Source organism: Protopterus annectens, chromosome 6.part0, assembly GCF_019279795.1.
Source record: "Protopterus annectens isolate FY-2018-M chromosome 6.part0, PAN1.0, whole genome shotgun sequence".
NCBI lineage: Eukaryota > Metazoa > Chordata > Ceratodontiformes > Protopteridae > Protopterus > Protopterus annectens.
This window is the reverse complement of record NC_056737.1, coordinates 627,652,593-627,672,579: the sequence shown is the minus strand read 5'-3', so window position 1 is coordinate 627,672,579 and position 19,987 is coordinate 627,652,593. Positions and strand designations below refer to the sequence as shown.

The 19,987-nt window shown below is 42.8% G+C and overlaps 1 protein-coding gene across 2 annotated transcripts in view; it reads right to left on the bottom strand.

The window, feature by feature from the left end:
• Positions 1–6,115: 6,115 nt before the first annotated feature.
• Positions 6,116–19,987, bottom strand: part of ATL1 (atlastin GTPase 1) — a 903,853-nt gene continuing 889,981 nt past the window's right edge. For both annotated transcript variants that reach the window (XM_044074302.1, XM_044074301.1), the window contains one exon: positions 6,116–6,368. In XM_044074302.1, coding sequence (XP_043930237.1) covers positions 6,258–6,368 — 111 coding nt within the window. In that variant the 3' untranslated portion in view covers positions 6,116–6,257. The remainder of the gene's footprint in view (positions 6,369–19,987) is intronic.

Genomic DNA, 19,987 nt, shown 5'->3' with positions numbered 1-19,987 from the left:
AGCTCCTTCCTGTACCCACAATGCTGTAGTGTATTCCCAAAGCCCCAGATCTTCTTTTCTGCCTTTGCAAACAGATGTAGGTTTCCATAGCTCTCAAGAAGTTTTTGAATCTCTTGTGAGCAGTATCAAAACTTTTAATTTACGCTTTCTTCTCCCAAACTTAATTTCCTTCCTTTTTTTCAAGTTTCTCTCTGGTGTTAGTTATTCTGCAATCCTTCTTACTATTTAATAGTACTCTAATACCATTGTTGGTATTCCTTTTTTACCCTTCTTATAAGGGTATTTTCTTCTTATCATTGTTGGCAACTTGACCTTTCTTCTGTCAAAAAAAAATATTGGTTTTCCTTGCTGTCGCTATATAACTTTGTTGTTATATTGCTCTGGGTATTTTTTTCTGCCACCATATCGGAGAAACCCACAGGGTTTAAAATGTGCACTTCTTGTGGACATAAAATTCTGAATGCGGATGCCCACAAGGAGTGTAAATATTGGTTAGGGGCTTAACATCCTAACACTAACTTTACATTTTTTGTACCTTCAGTCCCAGGGCCTTAGTGGATTGGTGCAATAACCTCACTTTTAAAGGACTTCTGCCATCTACTTCTACTTCAGGGACTAAACCCCCCCCCAAAACATAGTAAATCAGCTTCCCTGCGGCACAGGAAGTGCGCTTCCTTCTGAAGTCCCCTGGGTCTTCTTCGTAGACTCCTACAAAATCTAGGAAAACACGGGATCCTATGCTTTCAGATCCTTAATCCCTACCATCTGATCTGAAGCCTTCGGATCCTAAACCATCTCACAGTAAGTTCGACTATTGTACCTTCAGATCCTAAAGTCTTGGATTCTAAACAGGGTTCTGTGTATAGGAGTACTACTTCTGAATATTCAATTAAACCTATTTCTCCCACCTCGCCTTTGAGGTTGCTTCAGATACCCAAGAAGTACTCTAGGCCTGTTTACACTTCTTCCTCTAGGTCATCCAGGAGCTTGTTGGAAGCGGATGTGGATAGGATGATGGGAAAGTTTCTCAGAACGCAGATTCGGATGGAGGTTTTACCACCTCCATCTCTTACAAGATCCGTAAGTCAGTCTACAACTTCTGCAGCTATATTTTATTATTCTCCGATCCATTCTGTAATTTCAGAGTCCCAGGATCTATTGAGTGGTCCAGTGTCAGATATGAGGAAAGCTTATTCCTCTACTCTGATATTTTTCTTGACAAGGGTCCTTTCCAAGATCCACGTGGTGAGAATTCCTCCAGAGGCAGAGGGAGACATTTCAATGGCAGACGTAGCCTAAGAGGCAGAGGAGGTCTGCAAAATCATGGCTAACAGAACTCTTTCTTGAACAAGCCTTTCCAGTGCTCCTGAAGCACTGCCTGACTTTCCAACTCTGGAGGCAGTCAGGGGTTGATTGTCCTTGTACCCAGACACCTGGGAAAATATAATACAAGATTCCTGGGTGCTAAGCATACTATCCAGATGTTATTACATACCATTTTTCCTTCTTCCTCCTTTCAAAAGGAAGAAACTTCCCAATGTTCTACCCACTCAGAGGAAGGCAGCAGCATAAGAGAATTTGAGGCTGCTAGACAAGAGAGTCATCCAAAAGGTCCCTCCAGACCAGACAGGATTCAGAACTTGTTCATGCTTCTTTTTAGTGACAATGAAAACAGTGGACCTGACAGCTATTTTGGATCTAAGCAATTTAAATCAGTTTGTAAAGAAAGCAAAGTTCCAAATGGTCATGATCCAGTCCATTCTGTCCTTTCTTCACAAGGATGATTGGATGTGCTCTCTAGATCTTCAGGATGCAGACTATCACATCAAAATAGACAAGTGATCCAGAAGACTTTGCTTTTGGCTGGGAGACAGTTACTATCAGAGCCCTGCCATTTGGATTCACTACAGCTCCCAGGGTGTTTACCAAGAGCATGGCAGTGATGGCAGCTCACTTGAGACTCAAAGGATTCCAGGTATTTCCATATCTAGATGATTGATTCCTTACCACCTCACCCAAGCTTTTACTTCTACATGCCAAGGACTATTTGCTCCAGATTTGCAACTCTTTCGGCATAACTATAAATCATGCCAAGTCAAATTTAAACCCAGTACAGAGCCTGGAGTTTATTGGTGCTCTTCTAGACACAACAAAACAAATAGTATATTTACCTAAGCATCATATCTCTATGATAAGGACTCAAGTTCACTTTCTTCTTACTCGTTCATCTCCTCCGGCAAGATCAGTACTGCAAGCATTAGGTTCCATGGCAGCGGCCATTGTATTACTTCCTTTAGTATGCTTTATTATGTAGGTTCTACAATGGACACTAGCTATGAAATGTCCATTCTATACAACCCCCTATCCTATTCAGTCAGGCTCACACCAGTTTGCAGATGACACTTCACTTGGTGGGTGCAATCCAACCCCTATCCTATCCAGTCAGCCTCACACCAGTTTGCAGAAGACACATCAGTTGGTGGGTAGAATCCAATGATCTACATCTAGGCAGGCCTTTTCAGCCCCTATGGCCACAGTGACAATGGATGCTTCTCAGTTGTGGTGTGGGGGGCATTTCTTGGGAAGAATGGTCCAAGACATATGATGCCCCAAGAGACCAAGTTGCTTATCAAAGTCCTGGAGATGACAGCAGTCCTATTAGCATTGCAGGCCTTTCCTTTTGGAACTATTGCAGTTCAGACCAACAATGTCTATATTCTGGTACATCAACAAACAAGGAGGAACTCTATATTACCCCTTTGCAGAGAGGCTATGAGAGTATGGGAATGGTTGATCTCTTCAGACCATTTTGTAGTTGTGATGCACATTCCCAGGAAAACCAAAGTGGTGACAAGCTAAGCAGATCCATTCTGATACCCCACGAGTGGTCTCTCAATCTTTGGCAGAGATGATCTTCTGGCACTGGGGCCGACCTTGCTCAACAAGTGCAGCATGTACCTCGCTGATCCTTCCTTAGGGAGTCACCAAGAGATGCTCTGATTCATGCTTAGCCCACGGGTCTCCTTTATGCTTACCACCCTCTTCCCCTAATTTCCAATTTCTTACAGAAAGTAGACTGAAGAGCTCAGTGATCCTCATTGCCCCTTTCTGGCCTCGGCAGGTATGGTTTCTCCTTCCTAAAGTCTAATCTTTCCTATCCTTCACAGATACTGGAGCCAATTTTGGATCTCCTGTCATACCCATTAGGAATTCAACATCTCAAAATTTGAGCCCTTAAAACTAACAGCATGGTTTCTGCACTTCCAGTAATAGTTAGACAGCCCAGGTTTTCTTCCTCTGTTTGGCTTCTCAAAAAGAGTCAACCAAAAAGGTATACAAAAGCAAATGGAAAGGATTCTCTCTTTGGGCTTTGAATAAAGACATTGATCCCTTTTCTCAGTTTCTAAGATTCTGCAATTCTTGACAATGCTGTCTGAAGAAGGAGCTAGCTTTTTACAGTTAAACTTCAACTGACAGCTATTTCCAATTTTCATATGGGCAACGGACATGTTTTTCTGGCTTCTTCTAAACTATACAAAGCTTTCATTTTTTTAAGACCTCCAATTAAAGATCCTTCTCCATCATGGAATCTGACAATTGTGCTACAAAGCCTAACTCAGAAACCCTTTGAGCCTTAAGCTAAATCTTATCTGAAGTTTCTATAAGGAAAACAGCTTTTTTTGGTAGCTGGCAATTCTGCAAAGAAAATATCTGAACTCCAGGCTCTCTCTTCCAATCTCCACACATTATTTTTCATAAGGACAGGGTCTCCTTATGGACTAATCCTTCCTTTTTACCTAAAGTGGCTTCTAAGAATACCATTTACCAGTCTTCTTTCCAATTTTACCAATAAAGAAAAATATATGCTACACATCCTGGATGTGCACAGACAATTACGTTTCTATCTTCATAGGACAAAACAAGTCCAAAATTCAGACCAACGTTTTGTTTCCTTTTCCTCAAAAATACTTGGGTTATCCAGTATCCAAACTCACTCTAGCTAAATGAATAATAGATTGTATTTCCTGGATTTACTCTGAAAAAGGCATGACATTACCCAAGCATTCTTTTTGGTCCAGAACATCTACTGATGACATCTGTGGTCTAACGCTTATACTTTTGTTTCTCATTATTACTTCTAGAAATAGCACTTCCTTTGGTTCAATGGTGCTCCAGAATATCCTTCCATGAGGGCCACCCAAGAGCAACATAGCTGGGGACTCTAATACATTGTGAAGAATGAAAAGGACATCAGATTTAAAAGTTGTTTTACCATAACTAGCCATCTAGGTTGTCTACTTTCATTCTTCCTCAACTTCTCTGCCATCCACCCCCCCATCCAAAGCTACTGCAGAGACCTACTGGACTGTACTGGAACCTACAGTTCCAGGTTTAAGCCCCGTCTTTCTTTTTTCATCTCCTGTCTCTGTCTGTAATATGGGGATTGGGCAGCAGACTCAATCTGAGGTCTTGGGGATACAGCAGGGCATTATGGGTACAGAGAAGTGCTCGAGAGCTAAGATCCTATATCTGGAATAAGCGGCAGAGTTGAATCTAAGGATTGGATCCAAACCCATACATTGAGGAAGAATGAAAAGGGACAATACAGATGCTTAGTTATAAGTGTATAACTTTTAATTTTGCATTCTGCAAGTAGTCATTTGCATACAATATAATCAAGGAAATAAACTCTGTAATGTATTTTTCCTTTGCTGTATATATGCACATGAATTAAATTTAATGTAGTATTAATATTTCTGGGAACTGCTGAGCAGGCACACTCAGTTTGAAAAAGATTAGCATAATAGGGGTGGTTCAAGTCTGCTGTAACAGAGTATTTTGTTAGAGTTAACGTCTTAGGCAGTGTCCTTTCCACTTTAGCATTCTGGGTCTAACTGTAACCCAAAGCTCTTCAATCACTACCCTGTTTTTGTATGGCCTTCTCCATCAATACAGCATCTTTACTTTGTATACTATAGTGCATCTAATGATGTGTTGCAAACGTATGCCTCCTTAACTGTTTATGTTAGATACTCTGGTGTTTCATAAGCTCAGTCTTTATTTAATGTAAGAAATCTTACAACTGACTTTATTCTTGGTTATTGTCTTATAACTGGTCAAACCATACCAAATGTCCTACTTATCCATCTGAATAAATCAGTGCAATAACAACAAAATATATTAGCCCTGTAAATAGCTTGTGTCAAGACTGAGTAGCCATACATTTTAAATATGTATATATGGATTATAATTAATCAAACACCAAAAATGAATGTGTAAGACCAGAGGAAGTGTTGAGTTTGTTTAATTTTCACTGTCCAGTTATAAAGTGCGTATAATCTGACAATACTTTCTAAGATTTTCTACTTTTCTCATAAAGTCATTTATTAAAGCTTTTTGGCACTGCATTTTCCTTTGTTCAGAACTGTAGGCAGGCCTAATATTTGTAGACCCATTCTCCTGGGATGAGATTTTAAAATAAGTGTATGCTGCTGGTTAAAATTTGACAGCCAAAATATGTGAGATAACCAGTGAGTAAGAAAATTGAAAAAAAATTAATCAGTATGTTATGTAAAATCTTGTCTAACATGCAGCACCAATAACATGTTCAGTGCTATATTTTGAACATAAGGACTTCATAGGTGTATTGTACCAGAATGTTTGATTTTTTTCATAAAATTGCCTTGGCGATTGTAAATAATCGGCAGATAAAAGACATGAAGATCTTAAAACTGTAGATTTCAAAATGTGGCTTGGCTTAGTATTACCATAATCAACTTTACTACAACACTTTTAGGTGTTAAATTTGTGACTGAATGAAATGTTGTCTTCAAATAATCATTTAAAGCTGTCAGCACAAAGCACTATCATGTAACTGTTGCATTATCACGTAAAATACAATAGAAAGTTTTTTTTTTTTAAGTAAAACGGAAGACAGCAACTGTTTAACAACCTTTTTGAGGTACATACAAAGCATTTGTCAATTATTTTCAGTATTAAAATATCAACTGCAAGTGCCTTCAGCAAAACCACTGAGATTCTGTACATATTAACATACCAGAACAATCATGCATACATCTGTTTACTAAAATAAAAACAAGCACATTATTCACAGTGTTTTACAAGTGGTTCATTCTTTATTCCCCATGTGGAGAACAGCATATTTGCTATACATGTATACAACACTGAGAAAACTGGCCAAGAACGATGAATGTAAACCTTCATTCATGCACTTATGCAGCTGAAAAAATGAAGGGTCACATTTGCTTTTTTTCTGTATCTTCCTTTTTATTGGACTGTTGTGCAGGAAAGGCATGGTGGTACAGGTAACTGTGGTTTGCTGCAGCACTATAAAGCCTGTACAATGCCTCAAAAGACATTAAAAAAAGAAAGAAAATAAATACACAAAAATGAAAAAAGTAAAACAGCAAATTATTTGCTAAGATATCTGTTTTGCTTGAGGCATGTCACTAAGTATTTCAGAGGTACCAAACACAACACACTACAGAAAATGATGGGTAACATGACTGGTCTGAGAATGGAACCGCAAGTCAAATACAGCAACTATTAGTTGTTACCTCCTAGTACGTCTCTATTCTTAAGAATATATATTCAGAAAAAAGTATACCCTATGATGCAGTTATATTTTTGGGTGAAAGATGATATACTTTTATTGCAAGGATTAACAGACATCGAAGGAATATGGCATTCATTAGAAGTCACTCAAATATTTTATCAGTTTTGACTAAGCTTAATAATTAATCTGTCCTCTAGTGATACCACTGGTTTGAATAAAGGCTACTTAAATAATGATTTCTGTTTAATATGTTGTGTTTATTACCATCTTTGCTTCACCTTTCTGTTCCATTGCGAGGTAAAATCAGTGAACCTTTAAAAACAAGAAGTTATGTACTCACCATAACGTTCGATGTATGTAGTCCATCTCAACTCACATTCTTACCCGTGGGTTTGGAGCCAAATATAGGCTCCGACTCGACCGATTTTACTAGCTTGAAGTCTCTCATTGGCTGGGCTAAGTGGGTATCCCATGGTGCACTGCTCCATATCTCCAGATCTAGTTTGCTGCGAAAATCATTTGTACTCCATACACACATCACAGTCATATAAAGAATAAGGAATAAAGAATAAACTAATCAAGGGGATTCTGTAGATGACAACCTAACCTCCAAATCCTCCAGGAAGGGGGAAGGTGGGAGGGTAAGTAAGAATGTGCGGCGAGATGGACTAAATACATCGAACATTATGGTGAGTACATAACTTCTTGATGTTATGTAGTCCTATCTCGCCTACATTCTTACCTGTGGGACAGCGTCCCTAGCACCTACATCCTGGGTGGCTCACTGGAAAATACTCCTGAGAACTGTGGAGCCAAAGGAAGACCTGCCCCTGGATACCACATCCAATTTGTAATGAGAAACAAGAGTGTGAGGAGAAGCCCAAGTAGCTGCAGCACATATATCATCCATTGACAATCTAGCTTGATAGGCTGTGGATGTAGAAACAGCCCAAATAGAATGTGCTTTGACTGGAAATGGCAGACATTTACCTCCTGCTTGATAGATGAAAGAGATACAACTATCTATCCATCTAGACAGCGTGACCTTGGATACCGGAGAACCCATTTGGTTTTCCGAAAAGGAGACAAATAGTTGGTCAGATTTCTGGATATCTTTTGTCTGGCATAGATAGAATCATAACTGTCTATGTACATCCAATAGGTGAAATCTAAATTCTGCCTTGTTAGAAAAGTGGGGGAAGAAAACAGGCAACTCAATGGACTGATTCATGTTAGACACGGAAGCCACTTTGGGGAGCAACGAGGGGTTTGGTCTAAGAGAGACCCTATCTTTATGGAAGATAAATATGGGGGTTTGATGGAGAGGGCTTGCATTTCTGAAACCCGCCTCTCTGACGTGACTGCTGTTAAGTGCTGTTTTCCATGTCAAGAATTTTAACTCACAGGTAGCTGCAGGCTCAAATGGTGGTAAAGTAAGGGCTTGTAGGACAAAACTGAGATCCCAGGGCATGATAGGTTCAAACACTGGGGGACGAAGCAACAGAGTACCTTTAAGAAATGCTTTGCATAGTCTGTGTGCCATGAGACTAGGTTCATTAGCTACGTGGAAATTAGATATCGCCTCCAGCTGAATTTTGATGGTGGCTGACGCGGACCCCTGATAAAAAAGCATAGACAAGAACTCCAGAACTGAATCTATTGGAGCTGTATAAGGGTCAATGCCTCTAGTATATGCCCAGATAGAGAACCTTTTCCATTTTCTAGAATAAATCTGTCTAGTGGATGGCTTATGAGAAGACGATAATATATGGGCCACTTCTGGTGAAAATTTATGGTGTCTGACTAACGATGGAAGTGGAGTAGCCAGGCTGTCAACCGTAGGGTCATCAGAGAGGGGTGGAACTGTCCCGACATGTGCATCAGTAAATCTGGTTGAGAGTCCAGAATCCAAGGAGTGTCCACAATGTATGGTTGAAGAAAGGGGAACCAGACCTGACGAGGCCAGTGTGGAGCAATCAGAATCATTCTGCTTCCCAAGGATTGCGCCTTCTGAATCACTCTCGACAGCAGGGGAAACGGAGGGAAGGCATAAAGCAGACCGGAGGGCCAATTGTGAACCAGAGCGTCCCTGGGTGATTCCCCCTGTGGGGGAATCAGCGTGAGGTAGTTGCTGCATTTCGCATTCAGGGGGCTGGCGAAAAGGTCACAGCAAGGCTGACCCCATCTGCTGAAGATTTGCTCTGCAGCCAGGCAATTCAGGGACCACTCGTAAGGCATGAGGATAGCTCTGCTTAGCCTGTCTGCTATCACGTTGGACATCCCCGGAATGTGCGTTGCCCCCAGAAACCATTGGGAAGCTATTGCCCAATGCCACACTCGCATAGCCTCTCTGCACAGAGGGTAAGACCGGGTTCCCCCTTGCTTGTTGAGATACCACACTACCGACATATTGTCTGAGTGTATCGCAATTGTCCCTAGAGGAAGAACATTCTGAAGTGCCTGCAATGCAAGAAGCACTGCTCTCATCTCCAGGACGTTTATATGCAAGTGTATCTCATGTTCCTGCCACATGCCTTGGACTGTCCTGCCAAGATAATGCCCCCCACCCCATCTGGGAGGCATCCGTGGTCACCGTGGCAATAGGGACGGGTGGAACGAAGGGCTTTCCCCCGTTCAAATTGTTGGTGCACAGCCACCAACGGAGGTCCTGCTTACACCTGTCCGTGAGTAAGATGGGATGAGATAGTGGGAGTCTTTGGAGGGACCTTTGAGCAAAGAGGAGCCACTGAAGAAGTCTCATGTGTAATCTGGCTAGAGGGACCAACATGATGGTTGCTGCCATGGTCCCTAGGAGTTGGACAACCACTCTTGCCTTCGCTTGTCTCAGGGGCATCAGCATGTGTATTTGTTGTTGTAATGCTGTGATCCTTTCTTGTGGTAAAAATGCTTGCATTCGAATGGTATCTAAGTCTGCTCCTATAAAGGTGACATGCTGTGAGGGCAATAAGGCAGATTTTTCCCAATTTATTGTTATGCCCAATTGGTGACATAGATTGATGGTAGCGTCCCTGGTCTGAACTAGTTGATGCCTGGTGGGGGCGGTAAAGGGCCAGTCATCCAGGTACGGAAACACCTGGAATCCCTGACGTCTCAAGTGAGCAGTCACCACCGCCATACATTTGGTGAACACCCTGGGGGCTGTAGTGAGACCAAAGGGCAGGGCTCGAAACTGGAAGTGACTGGATCCCAGCCGGAAGCGTAGGTGACTCCTGGATGCTCTGTCCATTTTGACATGGTAGTAAGCATCCTTGAGGTCTATGGAGCACATCCATACCTCCTCTCCCAGCAATGGGAGAATTGATTGCAGTGTGACCATACGGAACTTGGACTTGTGTACGTGCTTGTTGAGTTTGCTGAGATCTAGTATGGGTCTCAGGTCCCCTGTTCTTTTCGGCACCAAAAAGAATCTTGAGTAAGTCCCTAATCCGATTTGGTCTGAGGGGACATGTTGGATAGCTCCTTTTTCTAGCAGCTGCGAGACCTCTGAGGCTGCTTGATCCCTTTGACTGGGTGGTACCGTCCGGGATTTTTCTGATTGGCGGGGGTACTGAAGAGAATGGGATGAGGTAACCTCCGGAAATTATCTGTAATACCCATCGGTCCTGGGTAATTCTTTTCCAGGCTACCAGGTATAAGGAAATTCACCCCCCGACTGGCTCTGGATAAGCGCAGTCAGGCAAACGCTCAGGAATGAGAGTATGGAGAGCCACGAAGGAATCGCGGTCTCCCGAATTGCGGGGGCCCCCTCTGCCTCTAGGGCGACGTCTCCCTGAATAACCCCCCCCTCCCCTGCCTCTGGAGGGGGGTTCACCTTGTGCGGCAGGAAAAAACCTCTGTGATTTCTTGAACCACATCCCCCCCCCCACTGGGCCTTGGGATAAGGCCTAGAAGGAAGGGAAAAATGGACCCCTACGGCAGACAGAGTCTTTCCCTCTTGCTCGCATCTGGTGAGTGTGTCTTTCACTTTGGTCCCAAACAAGGAGGAACCATCAAAGGGGGCGTCAGTGAAGGAAGACTTGAAGGCCTCCGCAAAGTGACACAGGTGCAGCCAGGCTTGCCTTCTAAGGGCGACCCCTGAGCTTGCTGCCCTACTCGCTCCTTCGGCTGCATACAAAATGAGCCACATGGATGAGTTGACAATGGAGTTGAGGGTAGAGACCTGGGCGTTAACCGACTGAGCCACCGCCTCAGGAACGTTACCCACAAGAGTATCTCCTAACTCTTTGAGGAGATCTCTCTGGAGCCGAGTGAAATGAGACAAGTAATTCAGCGACTGCAATGTAAAGGTCGCTGATGAGAGGGTACGTTCCTGTACTGGTCCATGGTCGTACACTCCTTGTTAGGAGGATGGACGGATGAAGAAGACTCTGCTACTTCCTTCTGGGTGGCTGCCGCCACCACCATGGCATCTACAGGAACTCCTTTACTCAGAAACTCTTTGCCCTGGGGAGCGGAAAGAAATTTGTTGGGACGCCTGGGCACGGGCTCCACAGAATCAGGATTCTCCCACATTCTTCGAAAAATCAGGTCAAGGAGTTCGTCGAAGGGTGGGGGGACAGCCAGGAGGCAGAGGGTTGAGCACCGAAAGCTTTAAGGAATACTGACTCCTCCTCAGAAGGGGCTTTGGAAGGCCAGTCACTTCTTTGTTTCAGTATCTATAGGATATCGGAGAAGGAAACATCATCAGAGGATGACTTGGGGGACCCCTCCGATTCCTCGAGGTCAGTATCAGAGGTGAGGGACTCATCTTGGGAGTCTATGTGCTTCCTCTTGCATGTTTTCTTTCTGGGGGGCTCCTCAGGCAACAACTCTGAGGGATCCTCAGAAAGTTGAGGACCACTCGTGGGAGTATCCCTAGGCTCTGGTGCTCTACTGTCCATGGATGGATGGTGAACAGAAGCTCTCACCAGAGTGGTGGGGGACAGAGTGACCGACCCGCCTGATGTAGCTGACGACCTGGCCAGCACTGTCCGCATAGCCTCGAAGGCCGGCTCCCCGAGTCCGAGGAGCGACCAGTCTCAGAGGCCATGACAGGAATGGGATCGAGCTGAAGCACCGATAGGGAGGCTCGGAACCGAAATAAGTGCCGAGATGTCCCCCTCGGGCCCGACCAAAGAGTCCCGAGTCCCAAACCCAGATGAAGGAGCCAACGGGGTCAGTACCGATGGAGCCGAATGGGGCATCGGAGCCGGCATAGAAACATCACGCGGCGTGGAACACTCCGGCTCCGAAAACAGAGATGCGCTCGGAGGAGGAATGATCAAAGAAGGTGTCGGGACGGGCTCCAGAGCCGACTGGGTCAGAGCCGAAAACAATTTCACCAAGACCGGTGACTGGAGAAGATTCTGAACCACCCTATCCACATCCACATCTGAAAGGGTCCTGGAGGATTTGGAGGACAGGGATGGAGAATGCGATCTCCTCTCAGGAGAAGTAGGTTTAATACTAGGCGATCGGCTCCTAGGAGGCTCCAATACAATTGGAGCCGACGCCGGTTCCATAGATATCGATCCTTCCTGCGGCCCCGAGGACAGTGGAGCCGAGGAGGTCGATGCAGTCCTAGACATTTTCTACGGAGGCTCCGATGAAGCTGACTGAGCTGGAGAGCTCTTTTTTGACTTGCCAGATTTAGGCTTGTTACTGGAAGCCGAATCCATAGCCTCTTCAAAAGAGAGTTTCAAAAGTCCCTTTAAGATTAGTTTATTTTTTCTCTCTTGGAGAACTCTAGGGCTGAAAGCATGACAAAAGCTGCAGGATTCCTGTAGATGGATGGCCCCTAAACAGTAGACACAGATGGAATGTCCATCTGTTATGGATATTTTGTACCCACATTTTGAACACTTTTTAAATCCCGAAGGTTTATGCTCCTTCGTATCCTTAGACATTTTGACCCCACAACACAAAAAAACAAGTCAATATAAGGAAAGGCGTTCACTCTATAAAGGCGGGAATGACACTGAGGTAATCAACAGCAAAGCTGCGATCAAACTGCACACAACTCTATCACAAATTTAACAAAGGAACAAAAGGAGAGGGTAGCCCAAACCTCTAATTTAAACGGTTTGGTAAACACAGAAGGAAACAGAGGAGAACTAGGCCCTCTAACTGAAACGGGCCTAGCCCGGCGAACAGTAAGAGGGATTCCACACAAAACTCGCAAAAATTCACAGTAATCAAGTCAAACACACCAGACAAATTTAGACAACTTTACACAATAGCTATGAAAATAGCTTTTGATTGAATCAAACTTCTCTTAAAAGAGGAAAAGAAGGTACTTAGCCACAGCCAAGCGAGACCACGTCCTAGCTACACGAGCGGCAAACAAGATCTGGGGATATGGAGCAGTGCACCATGGGGTACCCACTTAGCCCAGCCAATGAGAGACTTCGAACTAGTAAAATCGGCCGAGTCGGAGCCGAACCCACGGGTAAGAATGTAGGCGAGATAGGACTACATAACATCTGGTATTATCTGTATACTAATGTGTACTGAACTGATTGCATTTAGTCCAGAAAACAGTATCTTACAGGTGATGGAGAATTTACAGGAATATGCAAGAAAAAAGGGAATTCATTTGCACTTTTGTTCACTAAACTAGTTTCAAAGGCATCTCTTTTATTAAACAATGACTTTAGAGAAAACTGGATCAGCATTAAATGCATAAAACAGTGGTACATGTAACTAGCATACATGCAATTAGCATCCATATTCCTCTTATGATATTTTTCAATAATCGGTTCTTGCTGCCTTTTCTGAAAATCATACCTGTTGCTGTAGTATACCAGTCATACACTTTACAAACCAGATATTAAGTGATAAAAACGGACCATCCTAAACTTTCTTTTTTAAAAGAAGAAACAGCTTTATTAAATTAAAATGATCACTTATGACAATAGGTTAATGTACATTATAAATGAAAACAAACCATATTGACAATCTTAGTTGCAAGCATTTTACATCACAAACCACAGTGACATAATTTTGACTGCAAACATTATACATCATTTACAATCTACCTGATCATGGTCAGTCAAACATTACATAGGTCATTCAAATCCTACCTTTTTTTAACCTTCATTCCTTCCTTGTATGTATTGTTCCCCCAATTCACATTAATTTTATGTAATTTGCTCCTAACCTTTTCTAAAGACCGCAGTTTCAGTTGTTTTATCTCTGTTACTATATGGGCATGACGAGGGTAGACAGGATTAGGAATAAGTATATTTGAGGGTCAGCCCAGGTTGGACAGTTTGGAGTCAAAGCCAGAGAGGCGAGATTGCTTTGGTTTGGACATGTGCTGAGGAGGGATGATGGGTATATTGAGAAAAGGATGCTAAGGATGAAGCTGCCGGGTAAGAGGAAAAGAGGAAGGCCTAAGATAAGGTTTATGAATGTGGTAAGGGAGGACATGCAGGTGGTTGGTGTGCCAGAGCAAGATGCAGAGGACAGGAAGAAATGGAAACAGGTGATGCGCTGTGGCGATGCTTAACCGGGAAAAGCCGAAAGAAGAAGAAGTACAGTTGGTTTAGACTGATTTCCAATTTGGCAGCCACCATAATTAAACTCAGCAAGGCCTTACTATGTCTAAGCAATTCCAATTCTGCATCATAGCTCAGAAATATAATTTCCTAGTTACACCAATTTCACACTAACCTTTCTTGTGGCATTTTTAAGCTAAAATATAATCCAACACGAAAAACAGCATTCAGTTAATTTGCTTTTCTCAGTCACATTTTTCCCGTGCCAGAGCAGAGGGCACTTAAGTGTAGTGTACTGTTTATATGTTGTTTAAGTGCTTTTTTAATAAATATAATGCATTTTTGTCTCTGTAGTTCTGACACATAAACAAGTTAAAATGACACTTTGGAGAAGTTAAAAACAGAGAAACTAAGAGAGTAAATGCAGAGCGGTCATTTTAACCCCAAAGTTAAACCTTTACTTTAAAACAAAAACAGCTTATTTGGAGCTGACATCAGTGTTCTACATTTGTTTCTTTGCATCCCTGCAGGTTACAAAGGAAGGCTTTTGCTGGAGAATTTCAAAGGTATGCCATCTTCAGATGAATCCCAGTAGCTGGTTTCTGCTGAGTAAATCTGCTGGGAAGCATGTTGGTTTACTGGTTTGGGCAGTACTATCTCTTTTGCAAAACTACAGGGTCTGGGTTTCAGTTTTTGACCCCCGTCCTTATCTGTGTGGATTCTATGTTCTCCCCATGTCTGTATGGGTTTTCTATAGATTATCTGGTTTCTTCCCACCTCCCCAAAACATGCAATTTGATTAGATACTCTAAACTGTCCAAAGGATCCATGATGGCAGGTTCACTCACCCAGATGCATTAATGAGTAAATAGATAATTCCCTTGACAGCCTTACTTGTCTCATTAGCAGAGTTATTTGAAAGCACACAGCACTGGAGACAGATGCATCCAACCTGGTGACTACACCCTTTTCCTCTTTGGTGTCCCTAAGTGGCAAAGAACTCAATGAGAATTTGGACTGCAATCTGAGGGACTGTTGATGCTCAAAGGTTCATATCTCTCTTGGTAGATGCTTATAATCTGTTTGTCCTTGTGCAGTCTTGGTCCATTCTGAGGGGAAAAATCTCAGCCTTTCTTGGCATTCATCTCAGGCTGGATTGTTTACTAATTTCTCCTCTGTGTCATATGGGACTCTCTCCCTGATTTCTTAAAAAAAAAATGTTGCTTTTGCTGGACTTCTCTTCACTACCTAATATTTATTCTATGTCAGAACTTCCTGGTTTCTTGACGTGATCCAGGAATTCCACACAGTTGCAACCAGCTTGTCCTCTCTGTACTTTAGGCCTAGTGGAAATGTAAACTTTCAATGCTGTTCTGATCCATTTCAACCCATCTGGTAATGATGGAGACTTTTCTCAGTAATCATCCACTGATTGGACTTACTCTCAATGATTCCTTTAAAACACACAAATGCACACAAAATCTATATTTTATTCTCAACAATTCATATCAGTGATCATTGAAGAGCTCCATGTAGAACCCTGAAGAAGAAGAACAGCTCTTGCAAGTACGACATTATCTTTTTTTGACAATTTTCTCACAATGCTGTTATGCTGCCTTCTTAGCCCCAGCATTTCTCAAGGCAATTATGTACTTTCTGGCAGTTAATATAGGCCATCTCCACTAGTGCAGTGGACAGTAAATTCATGTCTAAGACCAAGAACACTGTATCAATGGGCCCAGACAATATCCCATGATGCCTTCTAAATAGCATGAAAAATGACCTATCAGGGCCACTGGAATTACTATTTAACTGTACCCTCCAAACAGGCTTCATGCCTCATGAATGAGAAAGGCAACAGTCATCCCTCTACACAAAGGTGGGCCATCTACAGACCTTGGAAACTATAGACCCATAAGTCTCACTAGTCTTATATGTAAACCCATGGAAAGAATTATGGAGATGATCAACAGAGATATAGTATACCTCCAGACACTGGACCCAACCCAGTTTGGTTTTATCAAGGGCATGCCTACTCAACCTGGGGGACTTCTTTGTGAAGGTCATCAAAGCAATGGATGAGGGCAAAATCATTCACACTGCCTACCTTGACCTGGCCAAGGCATTTAACACAATACCCCCACTCGGTCATTGTTGACCAACTCAAGAGGTTAGGACAAACTCATATGTTACCCAGTAGATAGCCAACTGGCTCAAAGACAGGACCCAGGAAGTTAGAATTAGGGAGTCCACCTCTACAAAGAGGCCAGTCACAAGTGGAGTCCCTCAGGGATCAGTCTTTGAACCACTCCTTTTTGAGATTTTCTTCTTAGAAGTCAAGGCCAATGTCAGTGGTCTCTGGCTACTAAATTTGCAGATGATTGCAAATTAGGAGCGGTCATTGAATCTCACACTGACACAAATGTTCTCCAGGAGGGTCTGACACAGACAAACTGGTGCCAGAGTAATGGACTAAAACTAAATGGCACAAAATGCATAATTGTATCCTTTGGGAAGTCATCCATCCCTGGTGACTATCATATTGATAACACACCCCTTACAGTTGACCCAGTAGTCAGGAACTTAGGGACAACCATAGATAGTAATCTAACCTTTGATCATCACATGTCTACAGTGGTGACAAAATCATTTTATGTTGCGCAACTTATAAACAAAGGTATGGCATCCAAGTCCAAGGAAGTCATTATTCCACTGTATTCAGCATTCATCAGACCTATCGAGTACAATGCCTCCTTTGGTATATATCTAACCAGGCATATCTAACAACTGGAATGTCCACAGAGGTTCCTCACTAAAAGAATACAGGGCATAAGTAATATGTCCTATGCAGACTGCCACAAGGCCCTATCCCTGTATTCTGTCTCCTACAGGCTTTTGAGGGGAGATCTATGCCTGGCATACTGGGCATTGTCAGACCCCACTCTGATGAATGTCCTGCATATCCACAAAACAAACAGTACCAGAATTACCCATTCTAAAGACTTAAACCTTATCTGTGATACAAATAGGACCTGCTGGAGATGGGTATGTACCCCATCTATGGAACAGGCTCCCCATCCATGTTTAGCAGAGTTCCTCCCTAATCCAATTCAAATGCAACTTGGACAACTGGATGGGAAACCAGAAATTCATCCCTAGTCTGGCACCTATTTCTCTGATGCAAACAGGTAGCCTGTAAATAGTTAATTTCCCAGGCCCATGCTTACACTTATCAAGGGTATCAGAACTTGTCAGAGATTTGGGATGCATGGCTAGGCTTAAAAAGGCCCTTGTGGTCATTAGCCAAGTAAACACATATGAACTACTACATCTTCCTCCATTTTTTTTTTCATTTCTCATGTTTTAGCTAGCTTTTGCTATTGATGTTTTGAAAGCTTCACATGTAATGTAGCCTCTAAAATATCAATAGTGATCCAGACTCAAAACAGCTACATCATCTAAGTTAAAGATCATCTCCTAGGACTGGCCTTTGCATACTACTTTCTCATATGCAGCTAATATTTTGGGAGAGTTGGGTGTGGGTTGCTATGGCCAAGGCTCTAGAGAACTAGTTGAACTATTACTAAAACAGCAAGAAGGCTGAAGGGTTTAATACATCAAAAAAGTAATGGCCAGTGCTAATTTGGTTGCCTTTGTGTTGATAGTAGCACTGCCACCAATCTGGTATTTGTCTGGACTACCTGGAAATCGCAAAGCTGGTCCGGTAATTTGGAAAGCACTGTACAAACTGCAGTATTCTGTTTATCTGCACAAACAGAATGCTGGAGTTTGTAATAAAGCAGCTATGGAATAATTTTTCAATTGAAAAGCATCACTAACACAATGTGTTTAAAAATGGGACTTGTTAAAATAAAAGCAAAGGAAAGCATTCCACCTCATGATGACATGCACATTTACATGATAAAATGGGCAGAAGAGTGGGTGGGATTGGTGGGGAAATGGGTGGAGAGAGTCAGGGTTGTAGGAAGTGCAACGGGTGTGGCTTTGGTTCAGTTTTTGCCATGTAGAAAGATAGCAACCCTAGTTGATAGGAACACCTTCAAAAAAAGGCCAAAATAAAAGTGAAACTCTGAAGTCAGTAGACATCATAGATACAAAATGTAGACTTAAAACTGGGGAAATACAAACCTCAGACTAGTACACCATAAAGTATCAGGCTAAATCTAGTTGGGACCTATAGTCTGACTTAATATACTTGCTTAGCTAACTTTAAAGACTATTTTGTTTAATTGCTGTCCATTGTGGGTGCTCAATTTTTGCTCAGAATGCAACCATCTCACCTACCTCCCAGAGCTTCTCTCACTCATGTTTCACTTGTGTGTTGACAAACTGTGTTCTTGGACTCTCTGTCAAGAGTAAAGGCATTGGTTATGCATGTACTCCAAATGTACATTCAGAGAAAATGTTAGTATGCACATGCAGTTTGAAGCTGGTATGCAGTTCTCTTTACTCAGACTTCTATCTTAGTACCTTACACATAGGATGCCCAGATTACCTCCAATTAAGTAATGCTGAGAATGCTTTATTGGAAGGATGGAATGTTGTTGTTGGGTAGGTTGCAGACTAAGTGCTATGGTAGAATCAGAGAGGAGGAAGAAGGTAAGCTTTATGTTTTTCCTACTTTTTATTTATTTATTTTATTGCTTGTTCTTTCCCTCTATTTATTTATTTATCTATCATTTGTTGACTGGGTGAGTCACTAAGCTAGTAGCCTCCTTTCAGGAGAGACCTGAGGTGGTATTTACACTACTAGGGAAATTTGGCCAGGGCCATGGCGAACTTCTCATAGGATCATAGGAGGTTACTAGGCTATTAGCCATGAGGCCCTTATAAGCCTAGCCAAGAGTTTACCCCATGTTTAGACAAGTCAGCACCCGATGCCCCTGTCCAGCAGGGACATGGGTGGAATCCCAGGAGTATATTTTCTGTTTCCCATCCAGTTATCCAGATTGCGCTTAAAAAGGGGTAAAGATGTACTCTGCTTGACGTGGAGAGGGAGCCTATTCCATAGATGGGGGAGTCTCTGGGACATAAATCTGTCCTGCCAACAAGTCCTGTTGATGTAACAGACCAGGCTGAGGCCGCATGTGCAAGTTACTCGAGTGCAGCTTGACTTGTGGATATGCAGCAGTCTCATCAAGGTGGGGTCTGTGATTGCCTTGTATGCCGGACAGAGGTCACCTCTGAGGAGTCTGTATGAAACTGAGTAGAGGGAGAGGGCTTATAGCCTATCTGTGTATGGTAGATGTTTGAGCCCTAGATTCTCCTAGTGAGGAACCTCTGTGGTCTCTCCAACTGCTGCATGTGTTTTATGAAGTACATGCCGAAAGGAGCATTGTACTTAATAATGGGCCTTATAAGGGTACAGGGATGTTATGACCTCCTTGTCCCGGGATGAGATACCTTTACTTATGAGGTGGGCCACGTAGAAGGCTTTCCCTAGAACGGAAGCATCATGGTGGTCAAAAGTCAGGTTGCTATCTACTTGGGTGCCCAAATCCCTCATGACTGACTGCGTGCTTAGGACATTGTTATTAATATGATAATTTGTGGGGATGTCACTCTCCCCAAACGGGATGAGATGCATTTTTTTGGTATTCAGCTTGAGGCCATGTTTCTGACACTAGTCATTTGTCTGAGTGAGACCCTTTTGGAGGATGTCCACATCACTAGGGGAATTGGTGACAGCACCCAACTTGCAGCCATTTGCACACATGGTCAGCCATAGCCCACTGGTTTTGGCCTGCACCTCAGAAAAGTATATCCCAAATAACAGAGGCCCCAAGACCGAACGCTGGGGTACACCGCTTGTTATGGGTCTACTGCTTAAGGTGGCTTCCCCTGTTTTGACTAGGAGGGTTCTATCAATGAGCCAGTTTGCTACCCATCT